Here is a 21,871-nt window from a genome sequence, read left to right as displayed (position 1 = left end):
GGTGACCCTTTTTGGTACAATTTCAAAATGTTGATGTTTGTGTGTGTTCGTGTTATGTCCTTAAATCGTGGGTTGAAATGAAATTCCAATTAACCATGCACTAAAGCTCATTACGTTCGTAATTTGCACATTGGAACGAACAAAAGGTCGAAATTAAATTATTTTTAATTCGTATGTTCTCCTTTTAACCTTTAAAAAAAATTAACTGGAAATTAATTAGTAAACGTTTTATGTTATTTCGCACCCCTTTGCTAGCCTATTTCCATTCATGCATTTCTAGTTGGAAAAATGTAAACTTTACAATATATATGACATAAGGCTAGATAAACACGGTATGTTTTTCAGGTCTACTCTCTCCTTCGCTGTCATTGAGCACCCACTTCTGTCCATCATGTCATGTTCGCGCGCACAGCTGTTGCCCCGGAGGAAACATTTGCAGCAGCTCTTGGGATTATTCCTCCTTTTCCAGGGGCCAATCACGTGACCCCTATAACAACAAGAGACGCGAGCTTCGCGTAGCCCCACTTCACCGAAAGGACAACTCTGGAGCCACACATATGAGCGCTTGTGAGTGGAGCAGAGGGACCGCTCTCAGACATTTCAATCAATTAAAGTGTGGACATAAGGGACGGAGATGGAGCAGCAAAGACCGCGAGAACTTGCGCGCCGCCACTAGTAGCGCGCACGGTCTCTACTCGCTCGGTTGCGTCCCCGGTGTTGCTGCTGTTGGCCAACTTTTGTGTTTCTCTTCTGGCCGCTCGATCGGGAAGAGTGCGCGTGCAAAGCGCATCCTCATCGTCATCTTCCTCATAGGACGGCAGCCTTGCATGTGGAAGCACAGTGAGCAGCAGCCAGTTGACGGTCCCATTCTTAAAAAGTGCCCGATGTCCGCGCACAGGATGATGTTCATCGGACTCCTGCTTCAGGTCTTCTCCCACGGTAAGCATTTTCAGCTTTTGGACACCTTTGACACATTTGAGAGATTCACATCTCTGGTAAATATTTGCCTTGCACTATGTGCGATGTTAGTGTATTTAAATTGATTATTAGATGGATCCAGATCCATCTAATTGCAACTAAGTTAAGTCATGAATCGATACGTCAATTTAAAACAGAGACAAGCTTGCAGTCATTGTTTAAAGCCATTAATAAAGTTTAAGATAGTGAAAGTGAGACATCTATCTATCTATCTATCTATCTATCTATCTATCTATCTATCTATCTATCTATCTATCTATCTATCTATCTATCTATCTATCTATCTATCTATCTATCTATCTATCTATCTATCTATCTATCTATCTATCTATCTATCTATCTATCTATCTATCTATCTATCTATCTATCTATCTATCTAGGAATGAATGTTATATTTGTTCACAAAGGCACATTATGCAATCAATATCTGTTTTGGATCTGGCAACATGTTAAAAAAAATCATTGGAAGTGCATTAGAAAATTTGGCGACCGCGGAGTTAATATTAAAATTGCAATACTGTGCATTGTAAGTGCTTTTATGACAAGAGAGTAATTAAGAACTGCTGCTATCTGCATTCTTGTAAATGCATCATGTATATGCGGTTGGTGAAAAAAATGCTTTTAAGGGGGTTGGGTGGCGGTGGGGGGGTTAAAAGGGAAGCATTTGTCAAGAATAGAATTGACTGTCTCACACATGCAAACACAATTGGTCAAGAAAAATAAAGCCTATTTAATCACATCTAGCCTAGCTATTTATCTGTATTACGGCTACCACGTGCGCTACTATAGCAGCAGGTTGGAGTGGAGCCTTTTCGCCTGACAAAATGATCCCATTAAGCCCATTTGCAATTAATTTCCAAGGCAGCGTAGTGTACATGTGGATGACATCATGTTGCCACTCTTTCTTCTTTCTTTGGACATGTTCCAAAAGGGAATGAAGATTGGGGCGGGGGGCAAAGTGGGAGGGGGCAGCATGTATTGATTGGACTGTGCCACATCATGGAGACATCTCACTTATCTGGTATTCCCCTTTAAGAGGAGGCTTTTCTTCCCATTAGCTCATGTGTAAATCAGTGACATGGTACATAACGTGCATTAGATGGCAATTGCGGAGAGCATTTCATATGATGTCAGAAATTGCAGTTAATGGCAGTAAAATAAGAGACTGCTTTATGACACGTCATCAGTGGGGCACTTGGCTTGATTAAATTGGAAAAATACACCGAGATGAAATGTAATTAAAAAAAACGGACTGCAATTTTTGGGGGGAGTTGAAGTAAATTTGGATGATTCTCTCCTGTGGCACCATTGCTGAATGATCAAATCGATAAAATTGTGGCGGCTGAAAAGCAGGCTTCCAGTGGAGCATAAATGCTTGTTGATCTGCAAAATCCATACAAAAAAAATGATGTTATTTTGCTTTATGGGTCTTTGTTGCTCAAGGCGAGCAGACTCATTAACTTGATGAGGTTGTGTAGGTGTGTGTATGTGTGTTGTCCTCAGGCTGTGCATCCACAATCTGATCTATGTCCACATATACATCTCATAACGCGACTTTATTGACCAGGTACAACTTGATGGACATGAGTTTTTTTTTTATCACTTTTTGGATAATGTTGCGTCAAGCCGCTAATAAAATTAGCCAGAAAGCATGTTTTATAACATATGCAACATTTTCTAGAACGTGTGTTAACGAGGTGAGCCAACAGGAAATTGGATTGAAATTGAGAATTTTGCACGAATAGTCTTATGGTTATGTATTTTAATCTTGTTTTAATAAATATATTTGTTGCAGGGCAAAATGCCACATAGAGGCTCTTTTGCTAAGTATTTAACTGTGATCTCTTCCGACGTAAATCCAAATCGTCAGCGACAGACTTTCACACCTACCTTAAAAAGAAATCACCTGATTTAAAATTTCCTCTATAGGTATTAGAGAAAAACAGTGGAAGAGAATGAGCTGTGAAATCCCATTTCATGCAGTGTTATTTTTAGATTTGAATACATTTGGCCGTGTACAACTCTGTCACCTTAACAATGGCAGCGTGGCGCTTTAGCGGAAGCCTTTCCCAAAATGTCTGTCACCACTGACAAGCCACAGAGCCACGGGCGAAAGCTCGCCAAAGTTGTCATTAAAGTGTCTATTCAAGATCGGAGGAGGAGGATTGCACCTGTCTGTACACAGCAGATGCAGCCTTTGCTTTCTACCCTATGGAAACGCCGTTCCAATTTCAGCATTGTGGCGAGGCTGGGCAGCAAGGAAAATCACTCAAAAGAGCTTTCCCGCTGTGTAATGCGAGCATTTCTTTTTGCCAGATTGAAAAGATGTTTTTTTTTGAAAGGATGCAAGTGTCGGGCAAATCAATTCGAAGCTAGTCATTGTTAAATGACATTAAAGCTAACAATGACCCCTGCACTGCAAAGCCCTTGTGGATTATTCACATGACCTGAAGCGTGAGATGGACTGTGGCTATTTTGGTTCTTCGTTTTAGTGGATGTTGATTGCGGGCTAACAATTTCCCAGAGCTCATTTCAGTCTGTGCATTCATATATACTGCTCAAGTCGTATTATTTTTTGTGGATTTAACACGAGACTTTTTTTTCATCTTTCTGACAAGGCCGGCCAGTGTTGTCGCTGTATTCTTCTTGTCTCTTTCCAAAGTGCGTGCCCGCAACTCGGTTGTGTTTTGGCCGACTGCGCACAAAAATTGAACTGGCTACCCGCCCACTGGACATCACCAAGATGAGGGAAAATAAAAGAATGGCTCATCATTTCAGTCGTCTGATGTCGTAAAAAGATCATTTGGATTATAATGCTTCTAGCGAGAAAACTAAATTGCCAAAGGCAACTTTATGGATCACGAGAGCTTTGAGAGTTTTACTTTACTTACAACTATAGTTACCAAAGAAGCTAACAGTTAGTCTTCTCTAGGTTCACTATATTTCTATTCGCACAGTTTCCTACAATAGTCAATTCTACAGATTGAACAACTCACAGTGGTTCCGCTTCATCTGACACAACAAAAAGACTTTTGTGGCCCAAGGTTTCACACATTGATTCAAAATCTCCATCACCGCCAAGAAACCATATAGCACGTCACAGTTTCTCACTATGAAGGAGCCTGAAATATTGACAAAGCCGCAAGAGAAAACACACACGAGTGCCTGACACCTGAGGCAGGCCAGAGAAATGATGATGTGGCGCCGCATTCCGGGGTTCATCAAAACAAGACGTTGGTCCATGTAGTGCTCTTATGAGGCAATTGTTGATTCTGAGTGGTCTGCCGTCGCTGCTTTCGAAGCGGCTCTACTCTCCTTCACTCTGTTCATCGCATCTCTGCTGGAGCTGTCTCTGTGGGCTATGTGCATGAAAACTGATTAGAGCAGGTGCAACTACGTTCTACCTCGCAAAGACCCGCTCGCTCAGAAATACAATTTTCTTTGCTTGCAAAAATGAAGGACTAAATAGCAAGTAATTTCTCCATCAGAGATACCGACGGCGGGGAGAAAAAAAGATGTCTGCAGACTGCGGAGCCCTCTCAATTCTGTTGTTGTGCCACGGGCATCATCATCTTATATGGATGATGAAACTAAAATATATGATTGGAACATCTGTTGGTAAATATGTGCTGCTAGTGAGAAACCAAAAAAATCTAAATTCTCTCTCATCAGAAAATGGATGGAAGGATGGATAGTAGGATGTATACATGCATTGTGATAAAGGTGAACTTCTAGTGACGTTAACACAAGTTAAAACAAATCTTCAACATATTTATTTCAGTGTTTTGGCCCCACCTTAGTTTTTATGTCTTCAGCAATAATTTGAAGGCATGGCCGACAACGGCGGACCAAAGCTCTGTTGCAGCATCGTGTTTAGCACTTCCCTTCCCTCCAGCGGAGACGCATTAATCATTAAAATTTTATACCCATATATACGCCAATGGAGGGGATTCAAAATAGACCTGGGATGATGACAAGCAAAAAAAATATTTTGTCTCAACGACTGGAACGTTTTACAGGTCCATTTAAACCGGGGTTTTACGAGATTATTATCTGTATGAGAAACTTTTAAAGATGAAAAAATCTACTACAGCAGTATTGTGTTGATGTACCTTTATAATAGGCGGATTTGGGGTGAGGGAAGGCTAGTTCAAAGCGCTGATATTCATATTTGATATTTGGTAGAGGAAAAGCCTTGCACCTAAAGAAAATAAAAACTGGAATGTGGAGACATTAGGACACTCATGCAAATTAACATAAAGATGAGACTAAGTGGCCTCGCTGGCAGGATTTATGGGGTCATGGTGTCTCACTGGTTGGGGGTGTGGAGATGGGGTGGGCGGCAGCAATGGTGGCCCAACCGCATGGGGTCAGTGGCTGAAAGACAAAAGTGGACACGATAGCTGACGGATGGCGATCACAAGATTGGACCCCCCCCCTAGATGAGATTGCTTGTTCCTGGCAGGCGGGTCAATTCCAGTATCTATGACTTTGACCTAATTGTCTCCAAAATCAATTTGGCCACAATGTCCTTCTCTCAGGTGTTATGTTAGAGGGCAGTCAGACAATCCACAGCATTAAGAACCTCATTACATCCTCCTCTGTACACTGGGCTCACGCTGGGTCTTTGTTCTGTCAAGGCTGACGGCTCAAAACATCAGAGAAAGCCTACAAAAGCAGGCTGGGTGATATACTTTTTTTTTTTTTCTTCAATGAGGCCAATTCTAATACATTTTCAATTATATACAGCTTGCAATATTCAAATACGTTAAATTAGATATTCAGAATAGCAATCTTTCTTCTCAGTTTTATAACTTTGAACTGTCTCAAAGTTTCTTTTGTCGTGAGACACAGTAACAGTAGCGATGTAGCGAGGGATTACTGTAATTGTATATTCAGCGGGCCTTTCTCAGCACAGCTCAACACAATATCAACGGCTTGCTGAGCTTCACTAAGTGCAGTGCGAAAAGACCTTTATAGTGAGAAAGATAAGTCCCGACTTATTAAATATCGTTCCTTGCCTTAGAAAAGGCCAAACAGGTTTGCTCGTAATAATACGACTTTGTTCGCTTATGATGACTTTCACTTCACATAATTTCAGCGTTGTCATTCGGTACAACCACTCAATCTAACAAGATCCAATTATCCAAGTGTAATACTCTCGACTGATTGACAACCTCACTATCGTAATTAACATTAAATTGCGTTTGTACTTTGCAGTGCTGTAGGACTGCACTGAATCATAATGAGTGCTGTTTGGTATTATTCCGAAAATGTAGACTCACTTGAAAAAGACATAGAGAAAATAAGATGAGCCTTTATGATTAAAAACACAATTTTAGATTCAGCTTGTGTGAGGATGCCCAAGGCAGTCGCCGCAGTCTTCGTGGCAAAGCATATGTTTGATTTTAAAAGATGTTGGAGGACAATGAGTTGATTGGTGGAGAAAGTGGGAAGAAAGGGCTGCATCAGCAAGGACCAAGAGCAGCCTTAATTATGGCTGATTAACCAACTGTGTCCTTCTTAAGGAAACAACTCTGTCCAGGGGCGAGTTCAGCGCACACAAGCCGGAATACACAATTAATTCATTCATTAATTCACCCGCGACTCTTAACACAAAGTGAAAAGCCTTCACACACACTCCAAAAAGTGATGGTGCCATGTTTTAATCCTTAATACCTTGGGGAATAAATACATTTTAATTGTTGGCATGACATGGGAGTCAGTAATACGGTGATTGCAGAGAACTTGGACGTCTATTAGACCTATCAGCCATCTGCTCAGCCCATTTTTTATTTTATTTTTTTAACAGGAAATATCTTTTAATTTACTGTGTTGAACGCCATCCAAAAGACACTTTTGGCAAGAAATTGGTCATAGCACATTGTACCCTGCTTTCCAGTGTGCCCTTTTTTCTTTGCAGGTCAATCACTTTTCTTACATTAACATTCCATTAACTGTACAGTAATGTGAGTACTTAGTTTTAATTTGTATGTTGGTCCATGAAGCCATGTATCTTAATTGCTCAAACTACTGGAGCTCTGACATGTATTTATTATGGGTGGGCTTGCTTTTATTATTCACTTCATTGTGTTTAGATTTTACACCTTATTATGTGATTATTGCTGTTATATTGTTTTTATTTAAATAATGCTGACTGACATAAAAGCAAATAGTGCCTCTGCCCACCCTTTCATTGACATAAGTTTAGATACACTAGAGGAGCCATGATTTTTGGGTTTTTTTCATGGCCAAGGATATCTTAAAATACACAAAAGTTCATTATCTGGTCTTGGACCTGTGCACCCAAGCATATTTCAGGGGAGGTTAACTAATTTTGGGAAGAGTGTGGGAGTTTGATCAACAAGCACCTCTAACCACACAGCATCGTTTTAAAACAATGATCATGATGCCCCGTGAATAATTTCCCAATTTTTGACGTGTAAGACAAATACTCCTCAAAGGCACCTTGTGCAGTTGTGTCCAGTGAGTGCCTTTCATCCTTCCCTCGCCTCCTCACTAGTGTGACTTCCATGCAGGAATTTCTTTCCGTCACACTCCCCGTCTCCCAGCAGACTTCCCACTCCTTCTCCACACTCTCCTCTCATCTCCAATTACTGGCCGGCATCGTGGATGGTCGGCCATCCATCCCACGCTTCTGAATGGCGAGAAGATGAATTGGCCACAGCCAATCACTTCCCAGTGAATGTTGGCGTGTGGCCTCCCATGAATGGTGTGAACCCTCATCATCTTTTCCCGCACACTCCGTATTAATCACTCCAGTGAGAAATCAATAGAGTGTATTATGGCGCACATATCACCATAATTCATCCTCAGTTCTTCAAAGGCACACTGTTGCCTCAAGACTTATATCTTTATTTAATCAATGAGCACAACTCAGTACTACTTTATATGTATCAGATACACGGTGTGTTTTTATAGATTTAACACAGATGCTCCGTAAACGTAATGATCTAGGGATCCAACCATTTCGATACGATAAGCGTTGCTTTTTACGAGCCCATGATGGTTTTGCCGCCTTGGCCCGTGGAGTCACGGCAGGAGCCGTGGCAGGTTTCCTGCAGCGGCAATAAAGCTTCTCCTCTGTTTATGATATATTTCATGCGTGAGTGAGACGTGGACCTCATGTGGCGTCTGAGATTACCAAATACGCGGCAGCAGAATGCAATGGCAGCTGCGCTTTGCCCCGCCGGTCGCCAGGAGCTTAATCAAAGTGTGTGACCAATCTTCACACAATGCTGTGTATTTGAGTGTGTGCGCGTGTAATCTATATGTTAATGTAAGTGAGCCTGCACGCGCCTGCGGACAAACACCCCTAGCCACACTTCTGTTAATAATAGATCTTTCTTTGCAGTTTATTTAAAAATAAGCTTTGGTTTTATTCAATTTATATCTGTCTAATGCAGGGTTTCCCAAACACACCCAAACGACTAAACAGTAAAGTATTTGACTGCTCTGCGCATTTCAGGAAGATTTTTTTTTTCCAGCGGTGAAACTAATGATCAAACCTGTCTGAGATTGATATCAGTGATGTAAAACAATTCTCGAAGCGTTGGTTAGTTTTCAGTTAATTCAGTTCGTTCCCATATGCACTTGGGCAAATATTTTGGAAATACTTTTGAAGGTTGCTGAACTGCAAACGGAAAGATTGGGCATGCGGCATCTGAGAGTTGGCTGTGTAACAACATCCTGTTTGACGCAGGCCAATGTTTCTAGCGCATACGATGCTATTCGGCAAGTGACACACAAATAGGTACCTAATATGCACTCTAGGGAGTGACACGAGGAAGGCCTCTGAAGTCGAAGCGGAGGTGGAAAAGAAAAAAAAAAGCTGGAGATTGGAGGATATCGTGTCGTGTGAGATGTGCGTTTCAAACCTGATAAGAATGTGCTCAAGTGTCAAAAGACAACGCTTCGATATTAGCTGACTTGTTCTTTGGAAATGTTCCAGAAGCTCAGATGGCCCCCCGAATGTCAATCAATCCAATGAGCCCACCCACTGCAGCGTTTTATGACCATATTGTGACTGAAGAACACTTGCGGGCTTTCAATTTAATCTTCCTTGCGGTTATTATAATGAGTAGTTCTCCGGTGTGTCCACGGAGAACCATTCATTTGATCTGTTGTCTTAATCACAATCTATTTAGCCCAACGACAAACAGAGGGACAATTAACCCGGCAGCTAAGACTCTTTTGCAAAGACAATGTATCACCGTGTCTCAATCAGGTAGCACGCCGGTGTCGGCGTCCTTAGACTGTCTGCTGGCCGAGCAGGGCTGCATCCAGGAGCAGTCCTGCAATGTTCTCTACCGCGTTTTGGAATACTGCTCGGCTGAGGAGGCGGTGTCGCCGCTCGGCCCGGACGCCCGCACCGAATGCCTGGAGGCTCAAAACTCCTTGCAGCGCTATCGCCCCCTTCAAGTGTGCAAATGTCAGCGTGGATCTCGAAGGGAGGAACACTGCCTCAGGATCTACTGGACTGTGAGGTTTGGAGGTGGGATTTAAGATTTGCCATCTGTGCGCGTGTGTTTAATGCTTACTTACACTCACTGACCATGACAGTATGCACTTCTGCATAATGTAACAACATCCAGCATTAAAAATTCTGCCTTTACAAGATCAAGTGAGCAAAGATTAAGTGCATACTTTCATGGATACCTTAGATGTTCATTGAGCTAAAACGTGCCACGCACCCCTAAACAAAAATGTCACAAAAAGTACACTGTGAATGAACTATTATTATTTTGTTCATAAAAAAACACTTGTAAGTGCAAATCTTATGTGCATCCAACTAAAAGAAGACTCCACTTTTGTTTTTAGCATACGATGAGTATGAAGTGTCCCCTTATGAAGAACTGGAGTTCAGCCTGGTGAGAAACATTGAAATGTCACACATGGCCTCCATCATGGCAGGTACGGCCACAAACAGGAGAATGCATTCAGGTTTTTTTACTTGGAGTGACAACTCTTCTTTGGCCCACCAGTTTCCTCTGTGCCTGTAGATGGTCACAATCAGTGTCTCAAGGCAGCCCAGGATTGCGGCCTGTTTGAGAAATGCGGCTCACTGCGCTCCGAGTACGTAGTGGCGTGCACCAAGCGAGCGGCGGCCTCTGACAACAGTTGCAACCGTCAGAAATGTCACCGAGCCCTACGGCGCTTCCTGGAGCGCGTCCCGGAGGAGTACAGCTTCGCCCTGCTCTTCTGCCCTTGCTCCGATACCCTGTGCGGGGAACGCCGCAGGAAAACCATCGTTCCATCTTGTTCCTACGAGGAGAGCACCAAGGGGGAAGATCGAGGGGGGAAGCCCAATTGCCTCAGTCTGCAGAACTACTGCTCCAGGGACGAGTTGTGTAGGTGAGAAAGGTTGCATGTTCATTATAGAGCTAAGGAGCTGAAGATTACTGTCAGTCAATTGATGCAAAGAAGAAAGAGGAACTGGATACGTTTTCTAGAACATGCTACCTGTGGGACTGGGGTGTTTGCTTTTCATTTTTAATGGGCAGCAGCAATAGTCATTTTCAGGTCGTGATGCAAAAATGCACTTATTTTATACGATAACGGCAATGTTGGCTTGAGCATCTTACGCCACATCTGATGGGATACTTTATGATTATCTGCAACGAAAGCAGAATGACGACATTCGCAAATTGTGTTTTTGCGCGTGTGCGCCAGATCCCGCTTTGCTGATTTCCAACACAACTGTCAGCCAGCTCCTCTGTCTGCTTCTGGCTGCATGCGAGAAAGCAGAGCTATGTGCCTCAAGGCCTACGCCGGACTCATAGGTGAGTGAGTCAATGAAAGCGGAGAGAAAGTTGGGAGATGGAATCGTTTTGCGGGAAAAGCAGAATGTAGCGTGAAGGATTATTACAATTCATCAGCTGGTGTCTTGCAGTGATATTTGGCTTTTATAATCATTTTTTTTTCCTCACAGAAAATGTCTCTTTACTAATTTCGCAAATTGTTATTGCTTTTAGATTTGCTGGATTGTTTGTCTGCAATAGTTGTCTTTCAACATTTTGGCAAAATGTCCTCATAGGAAGAAGAGTCATAAAATACCATCTACTTTATGCAGCAACAACAAAAAAAGACAAAGACTTGGCATTTCCAGCACTTTTGTTGCTGCTGCTTTGGGATTCCTGTCAGAAATATATCCCATTTGTATTTCTACTGGCAACACATCAAAATATCTTCCTTTCCCATTTTTCCTCCACTGTATCTTTCCAAAAATATTTTTGACCCTTTTGCATGAGTGCAAATATCATCGCTCGTCTGCTTCAGCAGAGGCATGGAGGATTAATCATATCCTAACAAACTTAAAACTGAAGTTTGCTGTCTTTTGCAGGCACCATTATGACTCCCAACTATGTGAGCAACAGCAGTACAGAAGTGTCCCAGTGGTGTACGTGTGACGGCAGCGGCAACGAATGGCAGGGCTGTCAGCGCATTCTGCACATGTTCAAAAACAACATTTGTCTGCGTAAGTGTCATTTGGTGGACTCAATAATGTGCCTTCTGGCTGTATCATCGGCTCCAATTCAATATAAATCAGATCGTAACAAAGGTGTTTTTATTTCTCTAACAATACGGCCTTAACAAGCTTATTGTACACAATGAAAAGACATGACAAAATACATGCCTATACATATATACACATGGGCACATATACATATATATATACACATAAAAATATACATATACATATATACACTAGGTGTGTAAATCGCGGGTTTTGTCACGATACGATACACATCGATTAATCGATATAATGCTCTACGATTTATTGGCATCGATGCTAAATGTAAACATCGTTTTATATCGCCGTGTTTGACCTCGGACATTAGACGCGACTTTATTTTGAAATCCAGTTCATTGTTGCTCGCTTCCTCTTTCCGGGAGCAGTGAGCGGCGTGTTGTGTTGTGAGCAGAGCAGGCACGTGAAAGGGGAGTCGACAACTAGTACGGGCTCCTGGGCTGGTGCTATGGCTAGTGTCCAAAAAGACGAGGAAATTTGCTCCCCTTTAGGCTTCAAGTCATTCGTTTGGAAGCACTTTGGATTCCAAAGAAAAGATGGCTCAACAGACAAGACACGTGCAGTTTGTAAATCCTGCCATGCGGTGATCAAATATTCAGGGAGCACAAATCTCTATATTTATATTTAAAGAAAAAACACGACATCAAAGTTCAGTGTAGAAATAAACAAAATAAAAACAAAAAATAAAAAACAGCCTGAACAAAACAATGACAAACAGACAAACAAAACCAACAAAGAAACGTAAATAAATAACTACTAAGCACCCCATGATACTCATACACCCTCATTTCTGTACCTTGTAAAAATAATTTCTTCTTCATATCTTTTTTTAAACTGATAGATGTTTGAACATTCCCTGAGCGTTTTCTCCAAAGTATTCCATAACTTAACTCCACATATTGAAATACAGAATGTTTTTTTTGTTGTGCGTGCCTTCCTCATACTGTAATTAAATGTCCCCCTTAAATTATAACCCCCGTCCCTCCCAATGAAAAGATTCTGAATATTAGTTGGCAACAGATTATTTTTTGCTTTGTAAAGTATTTGTGCTGTCCGGAATTCCACTATGTCTTTGACTTTGATGAGTTTTGACTCTAAGAATAATGAATTTGTATGATCCCTGTATCCTGCCCCATGAATGATCCGTATTGCTTTTTTTTGTAAAATAATAAGTGGATATATTGTGCTTATGTAATTATTACCCCAGATTTCTACACAATACATGAAATATGGAAGAACTAGTGTATTATAAAGGATGCGAAGTGTTGTATGATCCAGAGCCTGTATTTTCAAATTAGTTCTGTGATTACCAAAAAGTATTACTCTTGTTTTGCTTAGGTTTAAGGATAATTTATTGCTGTCCAACCATACCTTTAATTTGCTTAATTCATTATTTATTAGTGTTGTTAAGGTGTGTAAATCACTACCAGAACAAAAAATATTTGTGTCATCTGTAAAACAAAACCATCTTCAAAATATGTGATACCTTGCATATATCATTTATATATAATGATATTCTTGTGAATAAGAAAAGAAGAAAAAGTTCAATCCCTCAGTTAAATCACGGCTTTATAACCCTCACAGCGCAGTCATAACATATTCAAATATAGGACAGAGTAGAGAAGTCAGAAGGATTTGGTGATGATGAATAATGAAGCATGCAAAGACACCCCCTGCTGACTCTGCCTCAGGTGCTGCTATCAGCTCCATGGGAATTTCCGTGGCACCCCCCACTGAGACCAGTCCTGTTCCAGCTCCCGAGCCCTCCCCAAGAGTCCGCGACGAGAAGGTTCACGCCGGCAACTCTCTGCCGGAATTTACCACCGTAAGTAAGCCCTCTCACTGCCTCATTGCATGAATGTTTAAGCCACACTGCAAGCTCAATGGAAGAGTGTAACTAAAACTAAAACGCTACTGCAACAGTGATTTGGGGCCTTTCTAACCCACTCCTGCGCTTTGTGGTCACAGCTTAGCTGAAGGATGTCTGCCACGTCTCAACATTTAATATTCATGTATGCACACCCCTCCACTGTATATTCTCTTTCTTTTGCCATAATCCTCCCACTGCTGCAAGACCCGCCACAGGTGGGCTGTAGTCAACATTCAATACACCTCGTTTATTTAATAATAAACCCCTTTTGAGTTATTTTTCATTTTGATTTGACTTAGGTGAGCTGGACGTGTGCGATCTCGTGTTAGAGCATGTCCGGAGTGACTGACGATAGTTTGTTAGGGTCAGTACGGCGCAATGACGACCATATGCGCTAAGCATATGACTCTTTGCATGCATCAATTCACTTAATTAATCATTAGTGGGGGGGGAAAGTGCACATCGTCACTTTTGGGCCTCAAGAAAGCATCTTGACATAGGTCGACAGCTGGGTGAGTGACTCTCCATGGTGACAGCTGTTTCCTGCTCACATCACAGAGCAGCAAATGTGTTTACAGTGTACACACTATCGGCTTCATCCGCTACAGCTGCAAATAGAACCTTTTAAGTGGAGTGGTTACTGAGACCACCATTTCCATTAAATTGGGAACTTAAAATATATGTATGTGTAATGTCCTTGGCCCGCATCAAATCATATCTTTTGTTGAAAAATTCAAGATAATTATACGTTGGGTTTTTTTGTGATGTGCCAACGCAATAATTTGAAACTACAGCGCGCGTAAATGTTTTATTTGCTGCAGCCAACAATGCCTTACCTAACGTCTAACAATTGAAGTGAGATATCAACCTGTTGTTGTTCCACCTCGGCAACATCCAGAGATGGAAAAAATTGTATTTCGAGCTTGTTCACTCATCCATGCTGTTTTTATGATTGCAGTCTCAGTATTGCCAGGGGCCAATTTTGGTACATTTAATAAAAATGTTCATTTGGGCTAAAGGATGAGCTGATTGTTTTCTGCTGTCAAGGTCGATGTGACGGCACAATGCGCCTTTCTGCCATTACCTGTAGTTTCCTTTTACGTTAGAGAATTCATGAAAATTGGATGTTAACTGACTAGAGGGAGGATATTATTTTAGTGTTGAAAAGGGCAAACTCATCCAAACCTATATCATTGATATGTTTGGATATTGCTGTCCACTGAAATTTATCTTATTTTAGCTGAAAACAAGATTTTTTTACAACTTTTCTGGAGGTAAAATTTGAACAATATATGAACCAAGGTTATTATAGTTCCCGAATATGAATCTCAACAAAGATACATTAGTTTTCTAATTTGAATTATTTCCATTTCTAGATTGAGACCAGTGAGGAAGTGGTGCAAGAGGAGGTTAAGAGTGAGGAATTTAACATCATCCCGCCATATTCTGAGAAAGACTCCAACACTGAGTCAAGGGCCACAGAGAGGCAGCGAGGAGCTGCCAATTCAGTGGTGCCCGTCCTTCCACTCTTGTTGCTGTCTCTACTCATCCTGGACTGGGACTGTGGGACCATCTAAAAAGTGCATCTTCTTCTCATTTCTCTGTCATTTCCAAATTCAAAACCCATGCCAATGCCCCGAGAGAAGTTGCCAGAATGAACTGCAAAAGCTTTCATAGAAAAAGAGAAAACTCTTGTTCCTTTTAAGAGTTAAAAGATATCAGTAGTGCAGCAGGATCTGTGTCTTAGCTCCAGAGCAGATAGTGCATGGCTGAACTAAGAAGTGCTGCTTGGGCAAACAGTCCATCCAGAGCCTGCTTCGCACTCAAAAGTACATCCCCTCTTTTAACAAGAAGCACATTGCCAAAGGCCACACTCAATGTACGTGCTCTCCAAGACAAAATCGCAGAAGCAGCCTGCTCTACCGCATCCAGGGCAGCCGCATTTCTTATCCACTTCCCCTGTCGGCTCTTCCTCTTCACACGATGCTCTCATTAAGTTCGATCACTTTATCAGTCAATCGGAACTCTGCTTAAAAACCTAAACTTGGCACTGACTTGACTGAAAACAAATCACCGGTAACTCAACCGGTACTAAAAAGTAACCTCGCTTTTGCACTGCCATTTGATTAAATGTAAATATTGCGGTGTTGTTGTTTTTTCATCATATGCTGCAGCGCTGATTTGGCTTTTTTCAACATTCACATTTTTGAACACATTCATTCCAGCAGGCTGCTTTCCATTTCTCCTTAGAGAATATTACAAATATTCTGTCCTAGGCGTCATTTTCACCATCTTAAAAGATTGAAATTCTGCATACACACATGCTTTAGTAAAATTATCTTTAGTAAAATTATATATTATCACGTGAAACAAAAATAGCTGCTTTTCCGGACGAAAAAGTGCAGCGTTTATTAAGACGCACTGGGTTATAAGGTGCGTTACTGCACATTGAGTGAAGCAAACCAGTCGAACAAATGAGTCAAACTTTATATTCAACATCCATTCATAAGGCGCACCTGATTATAAAACGAGTTATTGAGGATTTCGAAGTACACCTTATCGTCCGAAAAATACGGTGCTCTACACAACACTGTGGAAGTGCAACATCTTCTGTATGCGTGAGCAAGTGTGGCTTATTTTGAAAGGCGAGGTATACCTTAGGCCAGGGGTGTCAAACTCATTTTTGTCGCGGGCCGCATTGTAGTCACAGTTTCCCTCAAAGGGAGATTATGACCGTCAACGCCTTATATTATTTACAGTATAAGCTACACAGCAAACTTATAAATAACTAGTTTTGAAATCAGAGACTAGTCAAAACTGTTCAAATTGTATAAAAAGATGAATGGTAATAAAAATTGCTAGCAATATTTCAATTTTTAAAAAGTGAAGACAATTTATAATTTTAGTAATGACACAAAGTCCATGCAAAATTTGTCTTCGCGGGCCACAAAAAATGAAATGGCGGGCCGTATCTGCCCTCCCCGGGCCTGAGTTTGACACCTATGCCCTAGGCTGATCACCGGCGAATCGCAGGGCACATAAGGATAAAAAAAAAGAATCACATTACCATGCCACATTCCACACTGTTTTAGTTCTAAGGGTCCACTATATAGTTAGTCTTTGGTTTCGTACCATTGACAGTTGACTTTTGCGTCTTTACAACATCATGTACCTTTTATTGCGCTAGAAAAGTTACCCCGGAGTCCGATAATTAGCCCTACGGGGTACATTAGAGTAGATGAAGGGTCATAAATGGACTCTTATTCCTCGGTGAGCTGTGTTGAAAACAACAATGCATTAAGCGCGGCCCGTAAGCGGAGGAAAAAGAAATGGAGGTGACAAAAGCGAGGAGAGCCCAGTCAAGTCGGAACCATGCGCAAGAGATATTGCGTCTGTCCAACCTTTGGCTACTCTCGCAGCGAGCCCCTCCAGTCACTTAAAATTATTCCGAGCAGGATGAGTAATGAGAGGAGGCAACGGCAATGAGATAAACGTCCACGTAACGGCAGAAATGAGGAGGGGAAGAAAACGATTTAAAGCAATTATGGGACAATTCAAGAACAGTCAAAATGGAAGGGGAATGTGGAGGACGGCTTAGAGCAAGGCGGGCAATTTACAGCTGTCATAGCCTCTCACCTTTTTTTTTTTATCCTGAGGAGATGTGTTTTTAGTGGCACTTTGCTGTCATGTCAGGCAGATGTTTGAGATGAAGATATGGAGATGGGCACGGACACCGGAGGCCGAAAAAGGCTGCTGGCTGCTCCGCTCATTGAGCAGCACATTGAGCCATTCTCTCTGCCTGGAATAACTTTTGCTGATATTAATGATTTTTTTCCTATGGCTCATTTTCTTGGGAAATTACACTGTTGCAGGGTTATAGGTAAGGACAAGCATATGGGATTTTTTTCTTTTTAAATCATTATTTTGAGTAAAGTTAACAATGAGTTTTCACAAATAAGAGCTATAATTGGCTTTGGAAGGAAGGCATGCGCACACTATTACCAAGCATTAAGTGTTATTATTACCATCCTAATGACGGGTTTTGCAGAGCACTTAAACAGGCTGGACCTTTTCCAAAGATGTATCATAAAAATAGGTACATAAAAAAAAAAAAAAGAGTTTGCTTGTTGTAAACGTCAGCGGAGCAGCACTGCTATACATTCTCATTTAATGTAAATATGATTGTATGTAATCACTTGAGGAGGCAGCATGGTCCAACACTTATTTCCCTTGTTTCCTCTGGGAGAGTTAATGATGGGTTACAGAAGCCATTCTTCAGTTTGACCATCGAGGGTAAAAGCTAACAGGCAAAAAATATATAATATATTATATATATATATATATATATATATATTATATTATATAATAGTGGCATTGAAAATTAGACTAAAATATATAACCTGCCCAGACACTCTAAGAATTAAAAGATATGCTTAAAAAAACATTTATTGTTTAAGTGTCGCAATTCAGCTGCTAATTTGCCGTTCCGTGGCGCTGGCCTTAATGACTGAACATGCGTGTTTATGTCCTCACATTTCACCGTGTGTATTTGTAAACTATGTAAAAAAAGAAAAAAATCATTTTACCCTAAAGTAGCTTGCATTTTTTGATGTAATCATGATTTTAATCGCATAGTCATAGCCACAAATCCTTTTAAATTGTATTGTCGAGATCCGCCTGCAAAATGATGTTCAGAAATATGTGTTCAAAAACAACATATCGATTATGCCCCCCCCCCCAAAAAAATGACTATGATATGTAAAAGAAAACAAAACAAGTGTATTATTTTGTGACATAAAAGAACTGTGTGCCACTTTATTAAAAGACGAATAAAAGCCACATTGGCAGCTTCTGTATCCAATAGAACAGTATTGGATGGAAATGAAATGACTGCTGTGTATTTGCCAAAGTTTTTATTTTATTTTATTTTTTATATATTTCTTTGCAACTAAACATTCATTATTAAACACAGGAAATTTATTTTCAAAATACCTTTTTAATTTGTATGTTAAAAATGTTCCTCTGACATTCTCAATTATGGCTTTTTGTTGGCTGTAAACTACAGTCATTCAAACTACAAAAATAAAATCATAAAAAGTTAATTGTAATAAATGACTGACTTTTTTTTGTGTTTAACTGAGCTAATGAAATAAATTGTGTTTTACAAGATACTTTGATCACAGACATGCATCTTTATAGAGTGTACTGTCCATATAATCTATGTGACAACGTTGATCAAAAGATTTGCTTGTAATCTGCTTTCCTAGTCATGTCATATGCTCGTGTGGCCACTTGTTGCTAGGCAAAATTTGTGCCCTGCAGCCCGATGGAAAAACACACACAGATACGCACGCACACATTCTAATTTCATTGCCAGCTTGGGACCGAGAACAAAGAAAGCACAGCGAGAATCAGCAGGAACAGGAAGTCAGACACATACTAAGGGAAGCATGTCAAAGGAATATTATGTGGAGTATATTATGGGTTTCTTTAAAGTGAATGTATATTATTTAGACTGTCTGAATTCAATGTCTGTCTTATGGATCTGGTATATGTCTACTTCTTGTTTGTATTAAGTTCCTCCAGTCATTTTGCTTCATAATTACCATAGTGACACAATCAATAAAAAAGTCTATACACCCCTGTTCAATGCCAGGTTTTTGTGATATCGAAAAATATTTGAGTTATGTGGGTTATAGGTCACATTAATGGTTGAAAAAAGGTTATGAACGATTTATCTTGGCCTGACATATGAAAGTTCATTCTAACAGATGCACAGTTCGTATCACGATGAGCCAGCCGTGAAATGATCTTTGCCGGTTACAATTTCCCACCTGTCCTTTTTCTTGTTGGAGTCCCTGTGCTCGCAAGCTAATGAGTATTTCTTGCAGGGGCTTCACAGGTGTCATGTTCCCCAAAACAAGGTGTAAGTAGTCAAATGATCGGTGCTTGAATCTCGTTTAGCTGCCTCACACAACTTCACTGTCACACCGAAATGGAACACTGACGCCCTCGACGAGAACATTTTTAATGATGTTTGCCGTAAACGTGAACGTCGTCTCCTATTAGGGTGAAAAAACAGCACACGTGGTTACAATTTCTTTTGTTCGACTCTTGAACTTTTTTGTTTTGATGAGGTTTTTTTTTTTTTGCTGTTGTTAATCTGTCTCTCTGATTGCGTCTGTTTTATTTCTTTCTTTTTTTAGTCCTCATAAACCTTCCACATTTGTGTTTTCATTTCTTCTCTTTTTATGCACCAGCTTTTTGGGTTTATTATTGACTTTGGTTTTAATTACAAAACAAAATGAGAATGAACACAACTCCAAAGCAAAATGCAGCAGGTTCATATTAAAACATTGATCAATGCGTGACTTGTCTTTGATCACGAGGTACTTCACTATCGACTTTATTACCTTCACTTGCGCACGAACTGTGCGTCTCTGCCTTTAAAAGATAATGAACCTGTTTTGATTTGTTTTTACTGCTTGTTTTCTGTTAGAGGGTCAAATTCCAAGCACACTATTAGCACAGCAATAATAACTAGAATTTTGCAATTTCTGGAGAAATTGCGTGTGAAGGCGAAATGTATGAATAACTTCTTCGGGGAATGCTGCCGAACGATGTTGAAACGTGTTGAATTACTTGAGAAATGTAGAATATTTGGAGAATTTGTGGCGAATTTCAAAATAAAAGATGTGAAGTTTTTGGTAAGTGGGAAGTTGTGGAATAGGTCGAAAAATGATGAACAGTTGAAAGTTGGAATGGGTTGAATTGGTTGAAAAATGTAGAAATGAGAAGGGAAAAAGGAATTGGGTGTGAATTTCAAAATAAAAGATGTGAAGGTTTTGGGAAGTTGTGGAATAGGTCGAAAAATGATGAACAGTTGAAAGTTGGAATGGGTTGAATCGGTTGAAAAATGTAGAAATGAGAAGGGAAAAGGGAATTGGGTGTGAATTTCAAAATAAAAGATGTGAAGTTTTTGGTAAGTGGGAAGTTGTGGAATAGGTCGAAAAATGATGAACAGTTGAAAGTTGGAATGGGTTGAATCGGTTGAAAAATGTAGAAATGAGAAGGGAAAAGGGAATTGGGTGTGAATTTCAAAATAAAAGATGTGAAGTTTTTGGTAAGTGGGAAGTTGTGGAATAGGTAGAAAAATGATGAACAGTTGAAAGTTGGAATGGGTTGAATCGGTTGAAAAATGTAGAAATGAGAAGGGAAAAGGGAATTAGGTGTGAATTTCAAAATAAAAGAATTGAAGTTTTTGGTAAGTGGGAAGTTGTGGAATAGGTAGAAAAATGATGAACAGTTGAAAGTTGGAATGGGTTGAATCGGTTGAAAAATGTAGAAATGAGAAGGGAAAAAGGAATTGGGTGTGAATTTCAAAATAAAAGATGTGAAGTTTTTGGGAAGTTGTGGAATAGGTAGAAACATGATGAACAGTTGAAAGTTGGAATGGGTTGAATCGGTTGAAAAATGTAGAAATTAGAGTACAAAAACGGAATTTGAGAGAATCTTGGTTGAATTTCAAAATAAAAGATGTGAAATTTTTGGTAAGTGGGAAGTTGTGGAATAGGTAGAAAAATGATGAACAGTTGAAAGTTGGAATGGGTTGAATCGGTTGAAAAATGTAGAAATGAGAAGGGAAAAGGGAATTGGGTGTGAATTTCAAAATAAAAGATGTGAAGTTTTTGGTAAATGGGAAGTTGTGGAATAGGTCGAAAAATGATGAACAGTTGAAAGTTGGAATGGGTTGAATCGGTTGAAAAATGTAGAAATGAGAAGGGAAAGGGAATTGGGTGTGAATTTCAAAATAAAAGATGTGAAGCTTTTGGTAAGTGGGAAGTTGTGGAATCGGTAGAAAAATAATGAACAGTTGAAAGTTGGAATGGGTTGAATCGGTTGAAAAATGTAGAAATTAGAGTAGAAAAACGAAATTTTAGAGAATTTTGGTTGAATTTCAAAATAAAAGATGTGAAGTTTTTGGTAAGTGGGACGTTGTGGAATAGGTAGGCAAAGGATGAACAGTTGAAAGTTTGAACGAGTTGAATCGGTTGAAAAATGTAGAAGTTAGAGGTGAAAAACGAAATTTTGTGAAAATTTGTCGGAATTTTTAACGTGAAAACGTGAAATTTTCGAATTTGGGAATTTTGGGAATGTCGAGAATCCTTCCGAATGTGATTAGAATGTGTTGAATGATGTGAATTTGAAATTGGAACGACGTAAATGTGAAATGTAGAATGTGCCATTAAGAATGAATGGGGAAAAATTTGTCGGAATTTTGGGAATTTTGCGGAATCGGTAAATTTTCGGAACGAGAAAAATGGAAGCGCTCGTCGCGTGAATATTTGGAATACGTGAAAAGTGGAATGGAGTGAATCGGATGAATTATGTGGAAGATGAAACGTGTCGAAAAAGTGTGGAGAATAAAATAGAAGAATAATAATAACTAGAATTTTGCAATTTCTGGAGAA

General features: G+C 40.1%; 1 protein-coding gene across 1 annotated transcript; it reads left to right on the top strand.

Moving 5' to 3' along the window:
• Positions 1-452: 452 nt before the first annotated feature.
• Positions 453-19,045, top strand: gfra3 (GDNF family receptor alpha 3). Its single transcript, XM_061299951.1, has 8 exons — positions 453-939; positions 9,227-9,493; positions 9,820-9,912; positions 9,984-10,353; positions 10,672-10,781; positions 11,342-11,476; positions 13,222-13,355; positions 14,777-19,045. The coding sequence occupies exons 1-8, from the start codon at positions 558-560 to the stop codon at positions 14,975-14,977; spliced, it is 1,692 nt and encodes a 563-aa protein (XP_061155935.1). The 5' UTR covers positions 453-557; the 3' UTR covers positions 14,978-19,045.
• The last annotated feature ends 2,826 nt before the right edge of the window (positions 19,046-21,871 follow it).

This window comes from Syngnathus typhle, linkage group LG15 (assembly GCF_033458585.1).
Source record: "Syngnathus typhle isolate RoL2023-S1 ecotype Sweden linkage group LG15, RoL_Styp_1.0, whole genome shotgun sequence".
Classification (NCBI taxonomy): Eukaryota; Metazoa; Chordata; class Actinopteri; order Syngnathiformes; family Syngnathidae; genus Syngnathus; species Syngnathus typhle.
The sequence above is the reverse complement of the archived record's forward strand: the minus strand, read 5'-3'. Positions and strand labels throughout refer to the sequence as shown.

What these genes read in the sequence shown, in the direction of transcription:
- gfra3 (XM_061299951.1), top strand. Translation starts at nt 558, where the DNA reads ATGAGCGCTTGTGAGTGGAGCAGAGGGACCGCTCTCAGACATTTCAAT. An exon ending in TCCAGGGACGAGTTGTGTAG is followed by an intron (nt 10,354 to 10,671) that starts GTGAGAAAGGTT and finishes CGTGTGCGCCAG; the next exon opens with ATCCCGCTTTGCTGATTTCC. An exon ending in CTCTGCCGGAATTTACCACC is followed by an intron (nt 13,356 to 14,776) that starts GTAAGTAAGCCC and finishes TTCCATTTCTAG; the next exon opens with ATTGAGACCAGTGAGGAAGT.